Raw genomic sequence first — 23,138 nt, forward strand, 5'->3', positions numbered from 1 at the left:
TTACATGGGGAAATGTCCCAAGCTGGTGTGCTACTGGGATGCAGCACACTTAAAGCGGAGTTCCAGGGATTTTATCAACTCCTCCCCCCGTCACAGCGAGATATGTCATGTCCGGCCACGTTATGGCTCCTGGAATATGATTGTCATCAATCCCTGGAGACAATGCGCTGCCACTGCTTGTAGCATCACTAAGGTCTTTATGTGCATGTACGCAATCGGGAGGTGCATGCTGGGTAGGCAGCAGCACCTTATCCCGGAAGGACATACCAGTGGGCTTTGGCTGTCCACACTCAAGAGGAATGCACTTGGCAGTGACTGCTAAGTAATTTTTTAAAAATAACATTTTAAAAACCTACATTAGATATTAATGCCGCTTGATATAGGATTAGGTGCGAACAACATGGGGGTGTTTTCCAAGTAAAAACAAACAACTGCTGGAACTCCGCTTTAAAGTGGTTGTAAACCTCAGATATGAAATGTGAACAAGGCATATCCTTCCTTACTGTGTACTCTCTCCAAAGCACATTGTGTGATTTCTCTCTGCTGCCTGCCTCGTTCCTCTTCTGTCTGCATGAGTCAATTCTGACAGGTTTTCGTGACATCTAGAGATTAAAAGTTGAGGGGGAAAATAACACACAGCCTATGATTGATATTCTCAGCTCTATATTAGACATGTGCAATTCGTTTAGTATAGAATTTATTTTTTAACAAATTTCGACAGCCCATTTTAACTAATTTTTTATTCGGTAATCCAAAAACCTGAAAATTCGAAAACCTGAAATAATAACTTAACTATTACTAACTATTAAATTATAAGTATTGGAATTTCCTTTCAAATTTGGCTGTTGGTGAACGTAACGAATACAAATTCATCTGAAGTTACAAATTATCTGAAATAACAAATGCCGTATCTAAATGAATGGAACGTAACGAATTAATAATAATAATAATAATCATTTTTTATTATTATTTATTCTTAGTTCCGTTCCATTTGTTTAGATGCGTCATTGTTTTGAATTTTCGATTTTTCGAATTGCGATTATAACGAAAAAGGAAAACAAACACATTTTTCAGCAGTGCACATGTTTACTCTACATATTCAAGTCAAAAAGTTAGCAGACTTTGTGGGTACATAATGAGAGAGAGAGAATCAATAAAAAAGTATAGATTTTATTACAACATAGTTAAAAAACATATAAACAACATACAATCAATACCCTGTATGGACACAGTTACCAGTTACCCAAAAATACAGTTATAGAGGACTGGACCTACGGTACAAAGATTAATTTAATACTGTATCAAGGTAAAAGAAAAATTTTGAATCCAGTAATTCCTCCAAAAACTTGATCGTTGACGTGTTTCACTAAAATATTAGCTTCCTCAGGACAGATACTGGGTAGATGCTGGTAAACTTGTGGCTCAAGGTGTGGGAGAACTTGACCAAACTGACAAACAGCCGAAAAAAACGAAATTGCAAATGTGTGTCTAAAGTCGTGGGATACACATATATCATGTGGTCTATAGTAGATACCACTGGTATATAGTAGTCATGTATAGGTATTTGCGTATAAATCACAACAGCAGTAAGTGGGCACAAATTCCCACTATAAGCATGTTCAATACAATATCAATAGTACCAAGAGATGGCCCATGGATACCGGACCAAGTTATTAAATGGGTAAATATACAGTCCCCTTAAGTATAGAGACAAATGGAATATCTGAATGTGTCTCACCATACACCGCAAGGAAAGCCATCCACAGGGGTGTAGCACCAAAAGGGGCACACTTTTCCCCAATGTATGCGGCAATACCAATTTGACCCCCAACAAAAGGTCTCCCCCTATGTGATAAGCGCAGTTTGTACACATTCAGATATTCTATTCACCTCTATACTTAAGGGGACTGTATACTTGCCCATTTAATAACTTGGTCCGGTATCCATGGGCCATCTTTTGGTGCTATTAATATTGAACACACTTTTATAGTGGGAATTTGTGACCACTTACTGCTGTGTGTGATTTATACTCAAATACCTATACATGACTACTATATACCAGTGGTATCTACTATAGACCACATGATATATGTGTATCCCACTACTTTAGACACACATATGCAATTTAATTTTTTTCGGCTGTTTGTTAGTTTGGTCAAGTTCTCCCACACCTTGAGCCCTCCATATAATACAGGGAGGGCTATTAAAGGATAATTTCACCTTTTCATCGCGTTACACCCATATTCAGGGTGTAACATGTTACAATCAGACCGGCCCCCTCTCTCCTCCCCTAGATTCCCTGCTCTGACAGCTAGCAAGGATCTTCTCCCCCAGCTCGCTGTCACAATTTAAAAAACACATGGCCAAAGGGGCTCCTGCCGAGCAGCGTCACTCATTCACAGTCCTCTGTGAATTTAAATCTACAAGTCCCAACAGCCTTTGTTGCTGTCAGCTTGTAGTTTTCAATGAACTATCACGGCGCTGTGGACCACTTGGGTAGTTCATTGAGTCTTCCTGTCAGATTGTATATGCTTGGCTGTACGATGTACGGGCACACAGATACACTGACAGAGCTGCAGGAGACCTGCATGGCACCAGCGATCTGCTGATCGCTTGTGCAATGCTTTACAGGCTCCATAAACAAATAATTATAAATGCCCATTGTTTACATGCAAAGAAGAAGTGCATTTATTTTTGTTAAAAGGTGAACTTGTCCTTTAAAAACAGGGTTACAGACTTGAAACAGAGTTGAAACAGCAGCTTTGTATGGAAAAGTATATGCCTACTGAGGTATTCTTGGGAAATGTATTGTGATATTAAACCCAAGTCAATGCACAGATTCATGTGCACCAATGGCCTCCAAACTACAGCACTTCGCTTGTCTTTATCTGGCCTTGGTGTCCCACTGACACCCAATAATGGGACACTGTTCCTCCCACTGACACCCATTAATGGGACACTGTTCCTCCCACTGACACCCAATAATGGGACACTATTCCTCCCACTGACACCCAGCAATGGGACTCTATTCCTCCCACTGACACCCAGCAATGGGACTCTATTCCTCCCACTGACACCCAGCAATGGGACTCTATTCCTCCCACTGACACCCAGCAATGGGACTCTATTCCTCCCACTGACACCCAGCAATGGGACTCTATTCCTCCCACTGACAACCAACAATGGGACTCTATTCCTCCCAGTGACACCCAGCAATGGGACTCTATTCCTCCCACTGACAACCAACAATGGGACTCTATTCCTCCCAGTGACACCCAACAATGGGACTCTATTCCTCCCAGTGACACCCAACAATGGGACTCTATTCCTCCCAGTGACACCCAACAATGGGACTCTATTCCTCCCAGTGACACCCAACAATGGGACTCTATTCCTCCCAGTGACACCCAACAATGGGACTCTATTCCTCCCAGTGACACCCAACAATGGGACTCTATTCCTCCCAGTGACACCCAACAATGGGACTCTATTCCTCCCAGTGACACCCAACAATGGGACTCTATTCCTCCCAGTGACACCCAACAATGGGACTCTATTCCTCCCAGTGACACCCAACAATGGGACTCTATTCCTCCCAGTGACACCCAACAATGGGACTCTATTCCTCCCAGTGACCACCAAGCCTAAGACATTTTCTTCTCCCATTGGCCACAGTCCAGTCCCCCTTAAAATCGAATGGACAATAAACTGGCCCTTCGTTTAGGAAGTTTGGAGACCCACGATGTACATATGACTAGACCAATAACTTAGTTGCACTGTGCGGTTGTTTAGTGAGTTTTGACACTTTGGCCACTTTCACAGTGAGGCGCTTTACAGGTGTTTTCGCGTTAAAAATAGCGATAGCAAAGCGCCTATAAAGGCCTCTCCTGTCACTCCAGTGTGAAAGCCTGAGTGCTTTCACACTGGAACGGTGCGCTTGCAGAACGGGAAAGTCCTGCAAGCTGCATCTTTGGGGCGGTTTAGGAGCGGTGAATACACCGCTCCCAAAACATCCCTGCCTTTGAAATCAATGGCCAGCACTGCCAAAGCGCCTGCAAAGCGCTTCTGCAGCCACGCTTTGCGGGCACTTTTGACCCTTTTTCGCCCGCTAGCAGGGGTTAAAAGCGCCCCACTAGCGGCTGAAAAGCGCCTGTAAAACTAGCGGCGCTTTACCACTAATATGGCCGCCGCTTCAGTGTGAAAGTGGCCTAAGAGCTGCCATTATTGCGACTACTATTATAAATGTTCACTATTGTGTGTTACATGATTGGGTTAATTCAGGGTGCCCAAAAACCTGTAGATTGTGTGGATGTAACTTCTTCACAGCAGCAGAAGGCCCAATCATCATTGGATCCGTTTTTTTCTCCTATTGCACGGGGGCTTAAAATTGTAGCTGTATAAAGCTGTATAAAAACCAGTAATGTAGGCCTGAACCATCCTTTCCAGACAATAACTGTTGGGTGGGAAGGTGAGTAGTGGGCTATATACAGTACTGTATGCTCTCATTATTGGCAGACAAAATCCAAACTGAGCTATTGATGCATGTGTGAACATTTTTTTTTTTGCCCTGAAAAGTTTTGCATTATAATGTGTCTTTATTATGTTTTACTTTTATTTGCAGACATTTGTGAATGATGTCCGGATTCCTGAACAGACTTATATTACGCTGAAGCTTGAAGATAAGCTGAGATTTGGCTATGATATCCTTTTGATATGTAATTGATAAATGCATTTATTTAGACGAGCTGAAATCAAATGCATTATGCTAAATCCAGTAGAAAATGGTCAAAAGATGCAAACAATCAATTCTGCTTAATAGGCTACTTCAAGTCTGAAACACGCAGTCTATTCCTATGTAAAAGTTTCATCGATCCCAGTATAGCAGTAAAGAAAAAGCATTACAGTATGTAAGTGAATAAAATAAATGATTGTACATTAGATTTCAGTATATTCACCATAAACCAGTCTCTCTGTTCTTGTTAATCCCAGATTAACATCCTATTTCACCTCTCACGTCTAGGCCTATGATTCAGGAGTGTTTGGACATTAATGACCGATGACACAATGTTAACACTCAGACTGAAAAATAAATAATTCATATACAGAACGTTGTGCCATGGTAACAAATGGGTTGAACTGCTAGTTGAGGATAAACAATAGACATGCTGTATTTGTAATCTAAGGAGCATTGTGCGGAGCCTTTTCTTAGAACCCACAGACACAAGTGCCATGTCACAGCGCCAGCAATAATTCCATATAATAATGAGTACTACACAGATCCAACCAGTGAAGAGCAATGTGTTTACTTCCACAAATAAAACTTTTCAGGCTCCATTCACACTTGTGGGACTCAAGTCAGTCGATTTCCATTGCAACTTTGGTCTGTTGCACAACTGTTGCATTGATAACATTAAGATGCGACTTTCATTCAATTTTTGAAAGTTTATATTGCACTCAAGTCACGTGAAAGTCACATCAAAGTAGTGCATAGATTTGAACAGCTTACATTTAAATACATGGGCTGCGGCTTGTCTTGCAACTTTGTGTCCAGAGTCGCATGACAAGTCGAACAAGTGTGAATGGAGCCTTAGCGAAAATCAAAAATCCAGAAGGAAAAGTAATAACAAGAGTCAGGAGCAGCTCAATACATGGACAATGTTCTCTAGCAGCAGTACTGTTTTAATACTTGTGAAAGCAGGAAGCATTGAGAATTTCTCGGTCAGGTTCACCCATCTCCATGCCCCACAAGTTCCCTTGGATGGATAAAGGCCTTAGCTGGGTTTTGAGCCTCAAGTGTCACTGACCTTCCGTAATGGGAGGTCCGTGCAAGCCTGGTAAGCGAGCGCTCTTTAAGGTGGAGGTGGTAGCTTAAGGATCAAACACTTTATGGTGACGGATGGTGTGGATACCATTGGAAGAATCCTATTATAACATTTGGACTTTTTATTCAATTTATCTAATTTTTTTTCAACCTTTTTTTCACTGGTGTGTGTTTTTAGCGCAACTCTTTATACAACTGTTTATTTGAGACTGTGCATATCTCACAACAGAGTTGTTGCTTTCTAAATGCTATACTACACAGGATTTGTAGCTCAGTTGTCCAACTTTAAGGTTCAACCACTGCCATTGTGGTGTTGGAGGTTGGGGGACATTTCCCTTTCTAGAAAAAAAAAAGGATAACAGAGGTGATAAAGCCCTGACTTATATCCCATAGGGAGAAAATTGTTTTCAATGCAGTTACTTATTAACAGGCAGTGGAGATGCGTTTTTACACCACTTCCCCTTAAGGCAGTCGATAGGGGTGTAAACCATGGTAGTGTGGCTATTGCAAGGTTCAAACATGCAGTGAGGTGGTGACCTATCACCCCCTTGTAAAGTGCAACTTCTCTTGCAAAGTGATACCTATTTGCCTTTACTAAATCAACCCAATTTACTCTGTGGTTACTTCTATAAATCAAAAAGATTTCTGCAAAAAACATAGCATGTAGCTAAGTCTGTTTAATCTTTGGCTACTCTGTTCAATGATACAGTACATTCATAACATTACAAAATGAAAAGTTCGGCACTTTAAATGAAGCATATGACACACCATAAAATGTGTAAAAGTATCAAAGTATTTATTATCAAAAAGTATATCTAGCACATAATATATACATGCAGAATTGATAGATGTACAAAACACGATTACATTGAATATATATACACGCATACATTGCATTGGTGTCAAGGCACATGCTAGTGGTCAGTATATAAGGCTCCATGTAGTTAGGAGATAATAATAAGAGTAAAAACTATAAACATATATAAAAGGAATGTGATGGATTGAAGTCATGATTGCATCCTGAATCGGCCCGACACGTTTCATCGTAAAAAACACTCATCGGGGCGGATGCGTCGACATGTCTGAAAAAGACCAGTAAATTTGATAAAAACTTTGACAAGTAATATAAATGTATATAATAGCAGGGACAGGAAGTATCTAATCCTATAGGACTTACATGAAGCTAATAGGCAAAACATACAGTATAGTCCATCCAGGGACCCAAGAAATAGCCCATCCCAGGAGCTGAGGTAGGAGACCCATGGGCAAAGCACGCACGCACAAAGCATCCCACAATTTAGAAACCTCCATAGGTGCTGAGTAAAGGTGCATGACCCCAGAGTCTGTAAAAAAACAAACAAAAAAAAAAACAGTCAATACTTTAATGCCCTGTACACACGGTCGGATTTTCCGATGGAAAATGTGTGATAGGACCTTGTTGTCGGAAATTCTGACCGTGTGTAGGCTCCATCGCACATTTTCCATCGGATTTTCCGACACACACAGTTTGAGAGCAGGATATAAAATTTTCCGACAACAAAATTGTCGGAAATTTCCGATCGTGTGTACACAAATCCGACGGACAAAGTGCCACGCATACTCAGAATAAATAAAGAGATGAAAGCTATTGGCCACTGCCCCGTTTATAGTCCCGACGTACGTGTTTTACGTCACCGCGTTTAGAACGATCGGATTTTCCAACAACTTTGTGTGACCGTGTGTATGCAAGACAAGTTTGAGCCAACATCCGTCGGAAAAAATCCTAGGATTTCGTTGTCGGAATGTCCGAACAAAGTCCGACCGTGTGTACGGGGCATTATAGTTAATTGTGTGCCTAGCCTGTGCTTTCTCACAGTGGGGGAGATGCTTTCACAATGGGAAAGCATTGATCCATGCTCCTGCTTTGTGGGAACACAAGATCAATAACTTCCCTACTGACAGAACAGCAATCTGCCTTGTTTACATAGTCAGATTGCCATTCTGCTTGTGTGTACTGTACAATTGGCAGGTGCTGGCGGACATCTAATCCGCGGTACCTGCCGCTGGGCTCTGGCTGTGTGTGATCACAGAGGGAGCGGGTCGCCAGCGGCACATGTGCGCGCCCCAGACCCGGAAGTGCTAGCAGGTGATTTGGCACAGAGCGACTGCCCGGCCGCAATATATCTGCGGTGGGCGGTCAGGAAGTGGTTAAATTCCTTAAAACCATCGGATCATCATTAAAGACAAATCAGGATAAACTGGTGACATCAAATAGGTAGCATTAGTGAAACACCAAGCACTGTACAAATAAGTGTATCGAACCGACGAGTTTCTGAGAAAGATACGATTCATCCCTGTATTGACACTTGTTGGGGAGGGGACAGGACGCAGCAGGAGACAGCTGATCTGTCTCAGAAAGGATAGACACACTATTTTGGCTTTTTTGGCGTTTTGTTTGGCTTTCTATAGGGTGGTGCACTGAGCACCCAGCAAATGTGAGTACCCTGTCAGAGGGGTTGTGGTTTATTAATAAAATTATTTTATAAAACGGCATCACACTATCAAGTCCCTTTTTATGTTTTGCACGAGTGTGGAAGCAGCAGAACTGAGCAGCCCAGCACTCCATATTTATTTTACCAGCACGGAGGCACTTTATACATTTCAACACCTATGTGGATTATAACGTTTGTGATGCTGTGATCACTGTATGGTAAAAAAACGTTGTTTGCACGTCAACACATTTTTTTTAGTGTCATTGCATCAAGGCATTCATGCTAACATCCAGATAGTGCAGCATTTCCTCTATAAATATTGCATTTGCACAGTCGTATGGGACGGGATCAGTGCTAGCAGCTGTCCTGATAGGAGGTGTAACATATTTACAGATTTTGGGTAGCTCGCAAGATTTCTTGGTTTTAGCCTGTGCAATGTGGTTGGTCAAATCTAATTACTAATTGTTATGTGTGTAACTGTTAACGTTATCTGCTATTTCCTTAGCAGAAAATACATACAAATCTTTTTACTGTAGTACGTGGGGAAATGAAGGTCCCTGAGGAAGCTCTTAAGGTAATTCACTTTATATATGAATAATGTCCAGTATTATGTTTTTATTTTTTTCCCAGTCCTTCTTTCCAGACCACTCTGTGAAATGTGGCTCCTTCTGCTGTAAACAGGAAACAAGTCACAAAGCATCTATAATATGAAACAATTTTATTCTTTGCTCCTGTAACAACAGGATTCTGACCTGTTTATTAAGTTTTGTTTGCGATTTATTACTGGGAACCCTCTGCCTCATATCTTGAATTGGTCAGTGGGCCCTTTGGAGGTAGGCTACTGGGCAGGGGGTCAGTGGAAGGTTTGAGTTGTACATTTGTACCCCTTCCTCTTTCCTGTAACCACGAGTTGCAGGAAAGAAATTTGCACGATTCCTCCCATCAACGCAGAGAGTGTTGACGGGGGAATCAGCAATTGTCTTCTCCCGGCAGGTGTGGACGGGGAAGCTATCCCTGCCGGGAGAAGAGAGTGATTATTGCTAGCGGCTATAGCAGCTGCTAGCAATAATCGCAAGAGAATCTGGCAGGCTGGTTGTACGCAAGTTGATCGATCAACTTGGTACATTCAGCCTGCCCATTAATGGTTCGAATCTCGGCCGGTTCCTGCTGAACTGTGTATGGCCAGTGTAAGATTTAAAAACGTTCCATCCTGTGGCAGGCAGAGAGGGTCGCACCAGATGCCTGCTTTTAACCAATTAAGGACCAGCCTCGTTATGGATTTTAGGTGTTTACATGTTTAAAACAGGTTTTTTTGCTAGAAAATTACTTAGAACCCCCAAACATTATATATTGTTTTTTTTTCTAACACCCTAGAGAATAAAATGGTCATTGCAATACTTTTTTTTGCACCGTATTTGCGCAGCGGTCTTATAAGCGCACTTTTTTGGAAAAAATTCACTTTTTTGAATAAAAAAATAAAACAACACTAAAGTTAGCCCAATTTTTTTTTATATTGTGAAATATAATGTTACGCCAAGTAAATTGATACCCAACATGTCACGCTTCAAAATTGCGCCCGCTCGTGGAATGGCGTCAAACTTTTACCCTTAAAAATCTCCATAGGCGACGTTTAAAAAATTCTACAGGTTGCATGTTTTGCGTTACAGAGGAGGTCTAGGGCTAGAATTATTGCTCTCGCTCTAATGGTCGCGGCGACACCTCACGTGTGGTTTGACCACCGTTTTCATATGCAGGCGCTACTCACGTATGTGTTCGCTTCTGCGCGCGAGCTCGTCGGAACAGGGCGCTTTAAAATTTTTTTTTTTATTATTTATTTTACTTTAATTCATTTTTTCACTGTTTAAAAAAAAAAAAAATTTGGATCACTTTTATTCATGTTACAAGGAATGTAAACATCCCTTGTAATAGAAAAAAGCATGACAGGTCCTCTTAAATATGAGATCTGGGGTCAAAAAGTCCACAGATCTCATATTTAGACTTTAATGCAAAAAAAAAAGTAGTTTGAAAAAATTACACAAAAAAATTGTGCCTTTAAGACAAATGGGCGGAGCTGACGTAATGACGTCGATTCCGCCGTCCTATGGTATGGAGACGGGTGGGGGCCATCTTAGCCACACTCGTCTCCATACTGAGGAAGTGAAAGGACCCGATCGCCTCCGCCGCTACCGGCGGCTCCGGTAAGTGGCGTAGGGCGCGGGAGGGGGGGGTTTTACCTCTTCTGCCGCCGATAATGGTGATCTTGCGGCTAACCCGCCGCAGAGACCACCATTATCGTGTACAGAACCGCCGGCCCTAAAGATGGCTACCCTGGTTGTGGCAGCAGCTGCTGCAGTTACCGAGATATCCATCATCAAAGTAATGACGTATATATACAGTGGCCGGTCGGTAAGTGGTTAATGCCAGAGTATCCTTTTTATTCTGGTCCTGTAACCAGAATAGATAAACACAAGGCTGAAGTTTTCGGGATGGTTGTACCAGAAACTGTCCACAAAGTCAGTCATAAATAGGTTAATGTGAAATTAGAACTGAGTTTTGTGTCTGTGTCAGTCATTTGTACCAAGGTCACCTCAGAAGTTGTACGTCGGCAGAATGGCATGGGTGCGCAAAAGGGCGTACCCGTGCATCCCTTCGTAATCCCGGGCTAGCGGGAGCGTGCCCGCGGACTCTGTCTACCGGTGGCCCGCGATCGTGGCGAGGAGAGGCAGAAGGGGGAAATGCAAATGTAAACAAGGCATTTCCCTGTTCTGCCTAGTGACATGTCAGGGATCTACTGCTCCATGTCATGTCCTAAGTAGCCCATCCCTTCTACAGTTAGAACACGATGAGTGAACACATTTAACCCCTTGATTGCCCCCTAGTGTTTAACCCCTTCCCTGCCAGTGACATTTACAGCGTAATCTGTGGCTATTTTGATCGCTGTATAAATGTCAATGCTCCCAAAATAGTGTTAAATGTCCCATCTGTCCGCCGCAATGTCACAGTCCCGATAAAAAGATCACCGCCATTACTAATAATAAAAAAAAATGTATAAAAAAAAAAAAAAGGCCATAAATCTATCTCCTATTTTGTAGACGCTATAACTATAACCAATCAATATACACTTATTGCGATTTTTTTATTTCTTTCTTTTTTTACCAAAAATGTAAAAGAATACATATCAGCCTAAACTGAGAAAGAATTTTAGTTTTTTATATATTTTTTGGGGGTATTTATTATAAAAAGTAAAAAATATTCCTTTTTTTTTTCAAAATTGTCAGTCTTTTTTTGTTCATAGCGCAAAAAATAAAAACCTCAGAGGTGATCAAATACCACCAAAAAGAAAGCTCTATTTGTGGGGAAAAAAAGGACGTAAATTTTGTTTGGGTACAACGTCGCACGACCGCGTAACACTTTTTCAGTTCTAGATTCCAAAGAGTTTTCCTCAGAGTGAGTAGTCTTCAGACCAATCTACTTCTTCAGTTGTAGAACAGAATATTAATCCAGAAAGAGTTACTGTCTAATGAACCTCATTTACCAGCATCCAACAGAATCTTTTTTTTTTTTTTTTTTGCAGTTTGTGATCTTTTGATGTTTAGTGCCATTTCAGATCAAACAAGAGATTTAAAGTGGAAGCAAACCTTCCTATCATTTTTATCCAAGGAAGCTGCCATCTTGGCCTCTGTTTAATCTTCGACTGCCATGAATGCTGCACATGTGATCAGTTATGGCACCAGCCATTGGATGGTTTGACAGTTTGGTTGAGAGCACATCCAATGTGATGGTTACATTCCCGGCATGTGCTGAAAATATAACTTTTCTTTGAAACTGTCAAATCTATGGGTTTATTTCTGCTTTAAGGTAGTTCAACTAAAACGCAAGTTTGAACAATTGATCAACAGAAAGTTAATGACATTAGATGTCAACTATTCTTCTGATTGCCTTGTGTTCTTTCAGAAATTGATCCAGTGATGGGTATAAATCACAAGGGGGGGCTCCCTATGTGGTTGTATGCCAAAGAAAATTTGTTAATCTACCTATTACCTTTCAAAGAGACTCCTCCGTGGAATGCCTTTCTATTTCTTTTTCCTTTTTCTTCTCCTCTGGTAGGGGTGGTGGAATCATTATTTAAGACTCATATAGAAATAGGTGGTGTCTATTTTCTGAGCAAACATGATGGTCTATAAATGTATTTGTCAGCCACACTGCCTTCAAAGTAGGCTTCATGCTCTACTTGTGTGTACAGGTTTTCTCACACATATTAGACCTATGTTGCTTCCTCTAACCTTGTTAGTTGGCAGAAAATTACACTGTTGACAGTCTCGGTGAGTGATCACTGTGAGAGTGAAGATTGATAAAATGCTTCTCCCTGTCTGCAGTAGACTGATGACATCATATTGATGGGAGGCACTCCTTAGTCCTATAAACAACCATTAAAGCTCAGCAATGGCTTTTCAATAAAAAAAAGTACCTTTTTTTTCAATTACACTATGACTAAATATTGTGACTGTTGAGAATGTATTCATACAGCCATGTAAAGTTACGGATAGGTCCACCTTGGGCATGTGCATTAGTGATGTCTCTACTCAGTTGCTTGTTATTCATTGGGTCTGCTGAAGAAGAAGCCTTCCAAACATTCAGAAATGGCAGCTTCTTGGGTGAGGACTGGTAGTTGTTTAGAACAGATAATGCAGGACAGCCCTATTGTCTGGTATGCATATTTTTATCAATACTTCCGAACTGTCCTTTTTATTTAGCCATGAACAGTGCTTAGGTTGGAAAATTTTAGATCTCATGCACATTGGATGTTCTAATAACATTCTAAAAACGCCAGTAGCTTTGCAGTGAGTTTTTCAATGTTTGTGCAATAAAGTTTTTTAGCGTTTTTTTTTTTTTTCAATGGCATCAGAAACGTTAAACGCTGGTGAGGTGCGTTTTTGAGTTTATTGGCATTTTTAGGCGTTAGAACGTCTTTACAGCTGAAAAACTCCTCTCAGAACCCACTAGTTTTGGGGTTTTTTTCCAGCCAAAAAACACCCCAGCCAAAAACAGTTGATAACAGCCTGTGTGTGCATGGACACAGAGGATAACATGCTGGAGAGTTTATTGACTGTAGAAGAAAACCTCTGATGCCAAAAAAAAGCAGCTGTAAAAACATCCAATGTGCATGAGGCCTTAAAAGCAGTGCTCCTACTTTAAGAGATTACCTCTTTTTCCAGAAACCTTTCTCAGGACAACACAAAGAGCCCCCATTTTTCCTCTTTAATATTAATCCTGTTTTGTTTATATTCTCTTTTAGAACTGGGTTTAAACTAAAGTTTGATCGTATATATTCTTGCTTGTGTTTCCTGTTAGAGAAGGTAGAGTCAAATCTGATAGCGCTGTTTTGGAGGATTCCCAAACTAGAGTAAGCCTTATTCTCTTCTTTCTTTAGCATGAAAAGTTTACAAGTCAACTCCAGTTTTCTCAAAAGCAAATTGAAACTGAAGTATCGAAATGCAAGAGCACAGACATAAAGACAAACGTGCCTACAGATGTTCATCACAAAGCTTTGGAGACATTGAAGTCAGATGAAAAGCTTGCAGGTATCCTGCTTTATTTTTTTCCATTTTTAGTTTTGGACCTTTCTGTGTTTCAAGCAGAACTCCAGACAGTTTTTTTTCCAACAGTGAGGCTGTGCCTACACTGCATGAGTTAACTGCTTGTTTTGGTCTAGGGGTTTAGAGAGCAGAGAGATACTCATACTCCTCTAATCCTCCGATCCTTCCAGAGAAAATACAGATTCCTTCAGCTCCTGCCACCTCCGCAGTCCAGCGGTCTTGTGCGGTGGACTGTTCCTGACGCCATAGGCCCATAGCCCATCTCTGGACCTCAAGACGTTAGGAACAGTCGACTGCTGGACATGGGGTAGTGCAGTTTTCCAGGAAAATTGAATGATCAGGTGAGTATAGGCGCTGTGTTCACCCCTAGACAAAACAAGCAGTTAACCTGTGCGGTGTGGACACAGCCCTGCTGCATGGGGGGGGGAAAGAAATTGCCCGGAGTTGGGCTTTAAATATGTTTTTCTCTTTTTTTCTGTTTTTTAGGAAGTTCTAGTGATGTGTCTTTAACATTCTAATTATTATTTATTTTATTTATTTCTCACTGATGTTCCAACCTGTTTGCTGAGCTTTGGAAATAGGAGAGAGATCATATCACTTCATAAAATTCAGCTTTATACAGATACTGTTTTTCTAGCCACCACAGTAATTGTAAGTTCCATGTTAAAGCCCAAGTTAAGCTTGTGTTAAGACTAAAGCAATTTTGCCCTCACTGATCCAGTCCTCTGGATTGAATTCACACCCCACTTTAGACCCCTTTCACACTGGGGCGCTTTGCAGGCACTACAGTGCTAAAAATAGCGCCTGCAAAGCGCCCTGAAAGAGCCCCTGCTGTGTCTCCAATGTGAAAGCCCCAAGAGCTTTCACACTGGAGCGACGGTGCTCTGGCAGGACGGTAAAAAAAAGTCCTGCTAGCATCATCTTTGGAGCGGTATATACACCGCTCCTTCATCGCTCCTGCCCATTGAAATCAATGGGGCAGCGCAGCTATACCGCCGGCATAGAGCTGCTGCAGCAGCGCTTTGTGGTGGTTTTAACCCTTTCTCGGCTGCTAGCAGAAGGGTAAAACTGCCCCAGCTAGCGCCCGAATACCGCCGCTAAAAATAGCGCCATTTTACCCCCGACGCTGCCCCCCCAGTGTGAAAGGGGCCTTACTGTGAACTTAGGACATCAAGTATTCACCCCCAGCCCTGGACCATAGGACAGTGTTACAAAGAGAAAACAGTCTGAAAAAGACATTGAAGTGAGGTGTCAGGTAAGTAATACTGCATGTCCACCTCTCTGTAGACTAAATAAGCATCAAACCCTTGCACTATGGGGGGAGCCCACTGCAAGGGTTGTTGTCTCATTCCTGGAGTTCAACTTAAAGACTTGCAGAGTAGCTCTCTGATAGGTGGGGAGGCCTCATTTGTCTCTAAGAGCTACAGCCTCCAGCAGAATTTCATTATCTGACATGCTTCCAAGTTTCTCAGATGCCTTGTTCCCTTCTGTATATTTTGGTTGCTCCCCTTGGTTTCTAAGTATTCTCTGTGGGCTCTAGTGATGTAGGGGCCATCAGATTGAGCCACAACACACTTCATTGGGTATACAGGCATCCAACACATCCAGAAGTGTTGGATGCTAAACATTCTCCTGGAGGCCTTAAAGTAATAAACCCTCAGCGATTTTTAGCTTAACGCATTGAGCCAAATAAAATAAATTTTCCCCAGTAAATTATTTATTAAAGTAGTTGTGAAGAAAAGTCCTACAAATATATAGTCTGGCCAGATAAAGTATATCTTAGTAATTAATATTTTGAAAATATAAATAATGCTTTTTTTAGATATATATATTGTATATATCATTTTTATGGAGGTCACGTGATCTCTGTTCCTTCTGCAGTGCACCACAGAACGGCCAGTGGGCCAGACTATCCTGTGATTGATTTCTGGAAGTGACACTGCCAGCAAGGCTAAGCATTTCTAAGGAAATGGAACGCAAGCCAATAGCCTGGCAGAATCACATAACTTTCTCTTTCCCCAGCTGACTTGCGCACTTTTGATTTTCTAGGAGAGGAGTTAAAGGATGGATGGGAGGGACATGGCACCAAACGGACAACCAAAGTTACAGGCATGCTCTGTACTTGCACAGTGTGCTTGTACCTGCGAACAGGACTAGAAGTCACACAAACTGACCACGCTAGCGCAGATCAGCTTCCGTGCTTGGCTTGGTCAATTTTTACAACCAGGAAGAAGGGGAACAACCAAGTGATAAATAAAGGAATCTGCAAAAATTCTGCTGAAGATTCCCTTTTTGGAAGTTTTATCACAAGTTATTTTTACCCTTCTTTTTTTTTTTTTTCATTTCACTCTGGACAATTTTCACTTGGATTTGTGTGATAATGATGGACATTTGTTTTATTATTTATATTTATCTAATACATTTTTAATATTTTATGTGTGTCAACGCTGCACTTTTTTGCACAATTGTTTTGGGTTGGTATCCTAAAGTGTTTTTTTTTTTAATTAACAAACATATAATACCTCCACTGTGCAGTTCATTTTGCACAGTGTGGCCCCGAATCTCGTCTTCTGGGGTCCCCCCAGCGGTGCTCGCAGCTCCTCCCTGCATCGGTAAACCCCCCCGGGAGAAGCGCTTTACCTGGGGCTTACCTTGCGGGTGCGCTCCCGAGTCCAGCATTTGCGTACATAGACACAGAATGCCGGACTCGGCCCCCGCACCCGCGTCCTTGGATTTGATTGACAGCAGCGGGAGCCAATGGCTGCGCTGTTATCAATCTATCTAATAAGACCCCATTCACACAGGGGCAACACGACTTGCAGGTCACCTCAGCGAGGCGACCTGCAAACGACTGCCCGGGCGACTTGCAAAACGACTTCTGCATAGAAGTCTATGCAAGTCGCCCCAAGTCGCCCCCGAAGTCGTACAGGAACCTTTTTCTAAGTCGGAGCGACTTGCGTCGCTCCCCTTAGAACGGCTCCATAGTACAGAACAGGAGGCGACTTGTCAGGCGACTAGGTCGCCTGACAAGTCGTCCCTGTGTGAATGGGGTCTAAGAGCCGAGAACCCTGAGCGGAGAGGTCCAGCGCGTCTCCGCCGAGGGAACGAAGGGCTCAGGTGAGTAAAACGGGGGGCTGGTCACTGTCAGAAGTTTTTTCACCTTAATGCATCCAGTAGTGGTTCTCAACCTGGGGGTCGGGACCTCTACGGGGTCACATGATGATTTTCCAGGGGTCACTGAATCCTTGGCTGTTCCTGAAGCCTGCGCTGCTCTCCCAGCGTTTTTGCGGCCGCCCAGCAGGGCTGTTCCTGGAGCCCGTGGCCACCCGCTCGGCTTCTTTGCAGCTGCCCATTCAGTTCACGGCATGGCTGGGGGGCAGAGACTAGAGGTCAGCTGTCTGGTGAAGAATGTGAAGTGGGAGAGGCTGGAGAAGACCCTATCTCCTGATTTCGGCATAGGTGTCACTGCTACGAGACATTACAAAGTCGGAGACACAGTGAGTAACACTAACTGTGATTATAGTTGCTATTAAAAGTCCCCACTACAGTTCTCAGATCAACAGATGACCCTGATCAAGAGCACCTAAGTTGGCTGATCACAACTCCCCCCAGCACTGCCACTCATCCCAACTCCCTGCTAGCGCTGCCACTCATCTCATTCCCCCACCCCCCACCAAGGAGTAAGAGAAGGAAAAAAATAGAGAATACATGGAAGGGAGAGGAAAGGAGGGGGAGGAACAAAGAAAAAGGGAGAGAAAGAATAAGAGAAAGAACAAGAAAGACGGCTAGGGAGAGGGATTGGTGGAAAAAACCCAAGAAATTAGGATAGAGAGAGATAAAAGGGAAAGAAAGGAGAACAAAGAGTGGTACATCCTAAAATGTACCATAAGGGGTTTTAATACTGTACGAGTGGAAGGGACTCAAGTAGCGCTAAATGTCCATGGGTTAGGGGCGCAAATGACTCATCTTGCCTTGGGTGCTGACTGTGGAGGAACACAACTTGGGAAATTTTATCAAGGGGTCACTTGACTAGGAAGGTTGAGAACCGCTGATGCATAGGATGCCTTAAAGTGAAAAAGGCAAGGGTTTACAACCCCTTTAACCCTTAGTGTTGGCTGCTCAGAGTCTGTTTTTTCACATGATATGAAAATATAAATTAAAGATTTCAAGAAACAGATTGTTAAAATTTGATTTTTAAGGTTACAAACACTGTAATTCTTAACCCAGCGCTTACAATTTACAGTTTCCATGTTGAAAACCCAAAGTTTATTGGTATACAAATGTTGGTACAATAACACAATGCAGTTGAAAGGACTGCCAGGAGCGTTAACAATAATTTCCAAGCAGTGGACATCATGTTAAAATGTGTTGTAGCAGCTCAGCAGGATAGTGAGCCATTAGGAAACGCACAGAACAGAATAAAGATTAAGAAAGGTGGTGGGGGGGCAGATGGTCAGTGTGGGCTAATAGCAGATGTGAGGGTATCTTAACGCAAGGCTGGCATATATTGATACATACAGAATACTTTGAGGATAGTTGTGAAGGAGCACCTCTACAGGGATGTCTCCTGTAGGGCCATTGTTCTAAAGACATCAAGGGAACAGATAAAAGATGCGTGCATGCAAACCCAGCAATTACAAAACAGGCTCACTGCTCAGACATGGGTGCTAAAGTGCGAGAGCCAATGGTCACAGATTTTATTTTATTTGGATGGGCATCCCCAGTGAAAGTATATCAATTATCAAGTTTAGTTTATGTCAATTAACCAGGACTGAAACGTAAGGGGGGGTAGCCTGCATCCACGTACGCACTACCAGCTTCCCAGCACTAAATTGCATCTCGTGGAGGAATATAGTTAGGAATCTGTCAGCATGAGAGTTACGAAGAAGGCCTAGCAAAGATTAGGATCTAATTGCAGCAGAGCCCATTTTGTCATGTAAAAATTGTATGATCTCCTGGGTCCAAAATGTATAATCAAAATGTATAATGGGGCTCACTCCTAAACGGTGGTAAAATGTGCCCACCTCAGTGGAGAACCGTACGCATAAAGGGCTGTAAGTGGGGACAGTATCTAGATATATACGAACAGGGGTTAGATATGCTCTGTGCATTATGTATAATTGGGTTCGATGGTCAGAGACCTTGGTGGATACCAATTTGTAATTGTCCATGATTTCCTCCCAATTTGAGTAATTTAGAGTACCAATATCTACCTCCGATCGGGTCTTAACCTGGTACGCTAGTTTAGTGACGGAAGGGGTAAGCAATAAGGTGAAGATCTGTTTTTGTCCACATTACAAGAGAGACAGATACGTGTCTGGAAACTGAGCCTTCACGGCAAGGCGTAGTTGGGGGTACCTGAACAGCATATAATTGAGGCGGTCATATTCATCTTTGAGAGCTTAAAATGGCCTGAGACAATCGGAAGATATTATTTGGTGTAAATATATGAGGCCCATAAGGATGAGTGCAGTAAGGAAAGAAGCGCAGTTTACAATTTTTAATGCTACTGGCTCCTACTCTCTGTGCTGCTTCCTTGAACCTTTGGATTTTACAGGAAAGAGTTAACCGTGGACATTGCTTTCTGGAGTCAGTCAGTTAGCTTGGAGAAAGGAGGAGGAGTGAGGAACAGGGGATTGCCCTGCCGTTCTAGGCTATGGGGCTGTGTATTTGTTGATGCACATAGTGTGGGAAGACACAATTCTATCCTCTGCATAGAAGGCTCCATAGGATTCTGCAAGAAAAAGGAGCCACCCTGAAACAGGAAACCTGGGGCAGTGGTCGCGGCACCAGCTTGAACAGGAACATTGACAAGGATTAAAAAGGAAAGAAACTGCATACTCAATAAGCCATTAAATTGGCAGCTGAAAATGCTTAAAAAACTGAGGGTTTAATATCACTTTAACTCTTGGAGGGGGTAATGTGATTCATCACTCCACCAGAGAGCCAAGTATTAATAGTATTTTTTTGCAGGCTGCTTTTTGTAATTTTCTTAAGCATTTAAAAATTCTGTGTGATTACTACATATGTGTTTCTGTACATATTACACTTATGATAAAATACCTCCCTTTTGGACAGGATGTGTAACATTTCTTTCTCTCTGTATGTGTTTATTTATTTTTTTTTTAAACAGCAGACCTTTCTGCAGTGCACCGTGGAACACCATTGTATGGGCAGCCATCCTGGTGGGGGGATGAAGATGCTGCAGGAAACCCAAATAACCAAGAAGGCAAACCTCATGATGCCGGTGCAACAGGTATAAAATGTATATTTGTTTTATATGTCTTGTTGATTTTGATCTTATTATTACTATTCTATTTTTCCAACTGACTCGACAAGGGCTAAAATGTGTTTCTTGCATACATATTCAGTTGTATTTTGGACAATTCACAGATAGGACCTGCCTATTTCATTCCGTTTCTTTTGTATCCTACTTCCCCTTATTTCTCCCTCCATCCTCTTTGCAAATCTTCTTTGCTCTCCCATACTCTTTTTTTTTTTTTTTTTCCTTTACATTGTCTTTTTTTATTTGCTGGGATCCAGATGGATCGGAGTGGTGAAACTTCAGAAGATTCTCCTAGAGAGGATGTAGTTGAAGGATTACTTTGCCGTATCCTGTCTATATCAGATCTTGTCCTTATTAGACATGCTGTACAGTGAGGGAAAAAAGTATTTGATTCCCTGCTTATTTTGTACGTTTTCCGACTGACAAATGATCAGTCTATAATTTTAATGGTAGGTTTATTTTAACAGTGAGAGACAGAATAACAACAAAAAAATGCAGTAAAACGCATTTCAAAAAAGTTATAAATTGATTTGCATTTTAATGAGTGAAATAAGTATTCCCCTATATAACAGCAAGATTTCTGGCTCCCAGGTGTCTTCTGTAGAAGTAACGAGCTGAGATTAAGAGCACTCTCTTAAAGGGATTGCTCCTAATCTCAGCTTGTTACCTGTATAAAAGACATCTGTCCACAGAAGCAGTCAATCAGATTCCAATCTCTCCACCATGGCCAAGACCAAAGAGCTGTCCAAGGATGTCGGGTACAAGATTGTAGATTTACACAAGGCTGGAATGGGCTACAAGACCATAGCCAAGTAGCTTGGTGAGAGGGGGACAACAGTTGGTGCGATTATTCTCAAATGGAAGAAACACAAAATAACTGTCAATCTCCCTCGGTCAGGGGCTCCATGCAAGATCTCGCCTCTTGGAGTTTCAGTGATCATGAGAACGGTGAGGAATCGGCCCAGAACTACATGGGAGAATCTTGTCAATCCCATGTACAGGCCCGTCCTGAAGTTTTTTAATGAACATCTGAATGATTTAGAGGACAACTGGGTGAAAGTGTTGTGGTCATATGAGACCAAAATCAAGATCTTTGGCATCAAAAAAACTCGCCGTGTTTGGAGGAGGAGAAATGCTGCCTATGACCCCAAGAACACCCTCTTCACTGTCAAATATGGAGGTGGAAACATTATGCCTTGTGGGTGTTTTTCTGCTAAGGGGAATGGACAACTTCACCGCATCAAAGGGACGATGGATGGGGCCATGTACCTTCAAATCTTGGGTGAGAATCTCCTTCCCTCAGTCAGGACATTGAAAATGGGTCGTGGATGGGTATTCCAGCATGAAAATGACCTAAAACACACGGCCAAGGCAACAAAGGAGCGGCCAAACATCATCAGCATCAAAACCTTAATGACTTGAAGAGGATCTGCAAAGAGGAGTGGGACAAAATCCCTCCTGAGATGTGTGCAAACGTCTGACCTCTGGTTGCCGACAAGGGTTTTGCCACCAATTACTAAGTCATGTTTTGCGAAGGGGTCAAATATTTTTTTTCACCCATTAAAATGCAAATCAATTTATAACTTTTTTTGAAAGTTCCTAGATTTTTTTTGTTATTCTGTCTCTCAATATTAAAATAAACCTACCATTAAAATTATAGAATGATTATTTCTTTGTCAGTGGGTAAATGTACAAAATCAGCAGGGGATCAAATACTTTTTTCCCTCACTGTATATTGGTCTCATGCAATTTGGACTATTGCAGGAGAACACCTTGATGGATTGAGTGCCCTTTCATCTTATGTTCCATTGAATAAGCATGACCTTCCCCAGCTTTTTGTATGTCTTGTTTTTTTTTTTTTGAAATCTCATTTTGTAATGTACAAAGAGTCAAATTTTAGATGCAATCTAAAAATAAGTTTTGTCTTTAAGTCCTTACAAGAAGGATAATCCTATCCCTCCTATCTTGAATTGTTTTGTAACTGTACGATCTGCCTTTATTTGAAACTGATGACACTATATAAATCATGTGTAATAATGTGAATAACAAGTACAAGTGATCACAAATGTGGGGAGAGCAGGTCCCTGCCCTTATGGCCTTATAGTGGTGCTAAAGTCAAGTTTTCTTTTTTTTTTTTCCTTTATCTAAATGCATTCTATGCATTAAAGAATATGTAAACCCAACATTTCATTTTCCTGATATGTGGCTGCTGTACCATGTACTTGTATGAAAAATTATCCTGTTCTCTTTGTATTACTTCCTTTGTGTGAAATCCCTGGTGTTCCTGCCAGTCACGCTTTTCTTTTAAAAACTGGCCACACTAGGCAGGATTGCACAGCGTGGTCTGTTCTCTAGCTGTGCTGGGAGCTCAGCCTGCTCTCCTCCAATGATCAGACTTGTCCTGACACACGTCCCCTTCCTGCACAGACATTCACTGGAAAGTTCAGCATACTGCTGTTCCCCCCCCCCCCCCCCAGCTCTCTTAAAGGATAAGTTCAGTTTTCTTAAAAAAAAAAAAATTAAATACTAATTTTTTGCAGGTAAAAAAATGTGCATTTACAAATTTTTTTTTTTTTTTTTTTTTTGAGCCTGTAAATCATTGCAGATCGCTGGTGCCATGCAGGTCAATGTATCTGTGTGCCTCGGGCAAGCAGATACACTTACAAAAAGAATCAATGAACTACCATGGCGCTCCACAGTTCATTGATAACTACTGGCCAACAGCCGTTAAGGATGTCGGGACTTGTAGTTCATTCATACACATATTTCACACGCAGTGTGTGGGTGGAGCCCCGGCCGTGCTGATTTAAATAATTGACAGCTAGTACGGGGAAATTCTCCCCTTACTGCTGTCACAGGGGGGGATCAGGCAGGGGCTGCAGCGCAGAGGGTATGTGATCACTTATAAAAAAGGAAACACTTTTTTTATTATTATTATATACACAAATGTTTTGCCTTTCGTT

At 41.9% G+C, this 23,138-nt stretch overlaps 1 protein-coding gene across 6 annotated transcripts in view; it reads left to right on the forward strand.

Moving 5' to 3' along the window:
• CEP170 (centrosomal protein 170) overlaps nucleotides 1–23,138 on the forward strand; it is a 141,317-nt gene that overhangs the window by 26,321 nt on the left and 91,858 nt on the right. For 4 of the 6 annotated variants that reach the window (XM_073627941.1, XM_073627944.1, XM_073627943.1 and 1 more), the window contains exons 4-7: nucleotides 4,622–4,700; nucleotides 8,808–8,866; nucleotides 13,724–13,874; nucleotides 20,023–20,145. In XM_073627941.1, coding sequence (XP_073484042.1) covers nucleotides 4,622–4,700; nucleotides 8,808–8,866; nucleotides 13,724–13,874; nucleotides 20,023–20,145 — 412 coding nt within the window. The remainder of the gene's footprint in view (nucleotides 1–4,621; nucleotides 4,701–8,807; nucleotides 8,867–13,723; nucleotides 13,875–20,022; nucleotides 20,146–23,138) is intronic. The other 2 variants (XM_073627942.1, XM_073627946.1) reach the window with 1 other exon arrangement.

The sequence above is a fragment of the Aquarana catesbeiana genome, linkage group LG04, assembly GCF_042186555.1.
Source record: "Aquarana catesbeiana isolate 2022-GZ linkage group LG04, ASM4218655v1, whole genome shotgun sequence".
NCBI classification, from domain to species: Eukaryota; Metazoa; Chordata; class Amphibia; order Anura; family Ranidae; genus Aquarana; species Aquarana catesbeiana.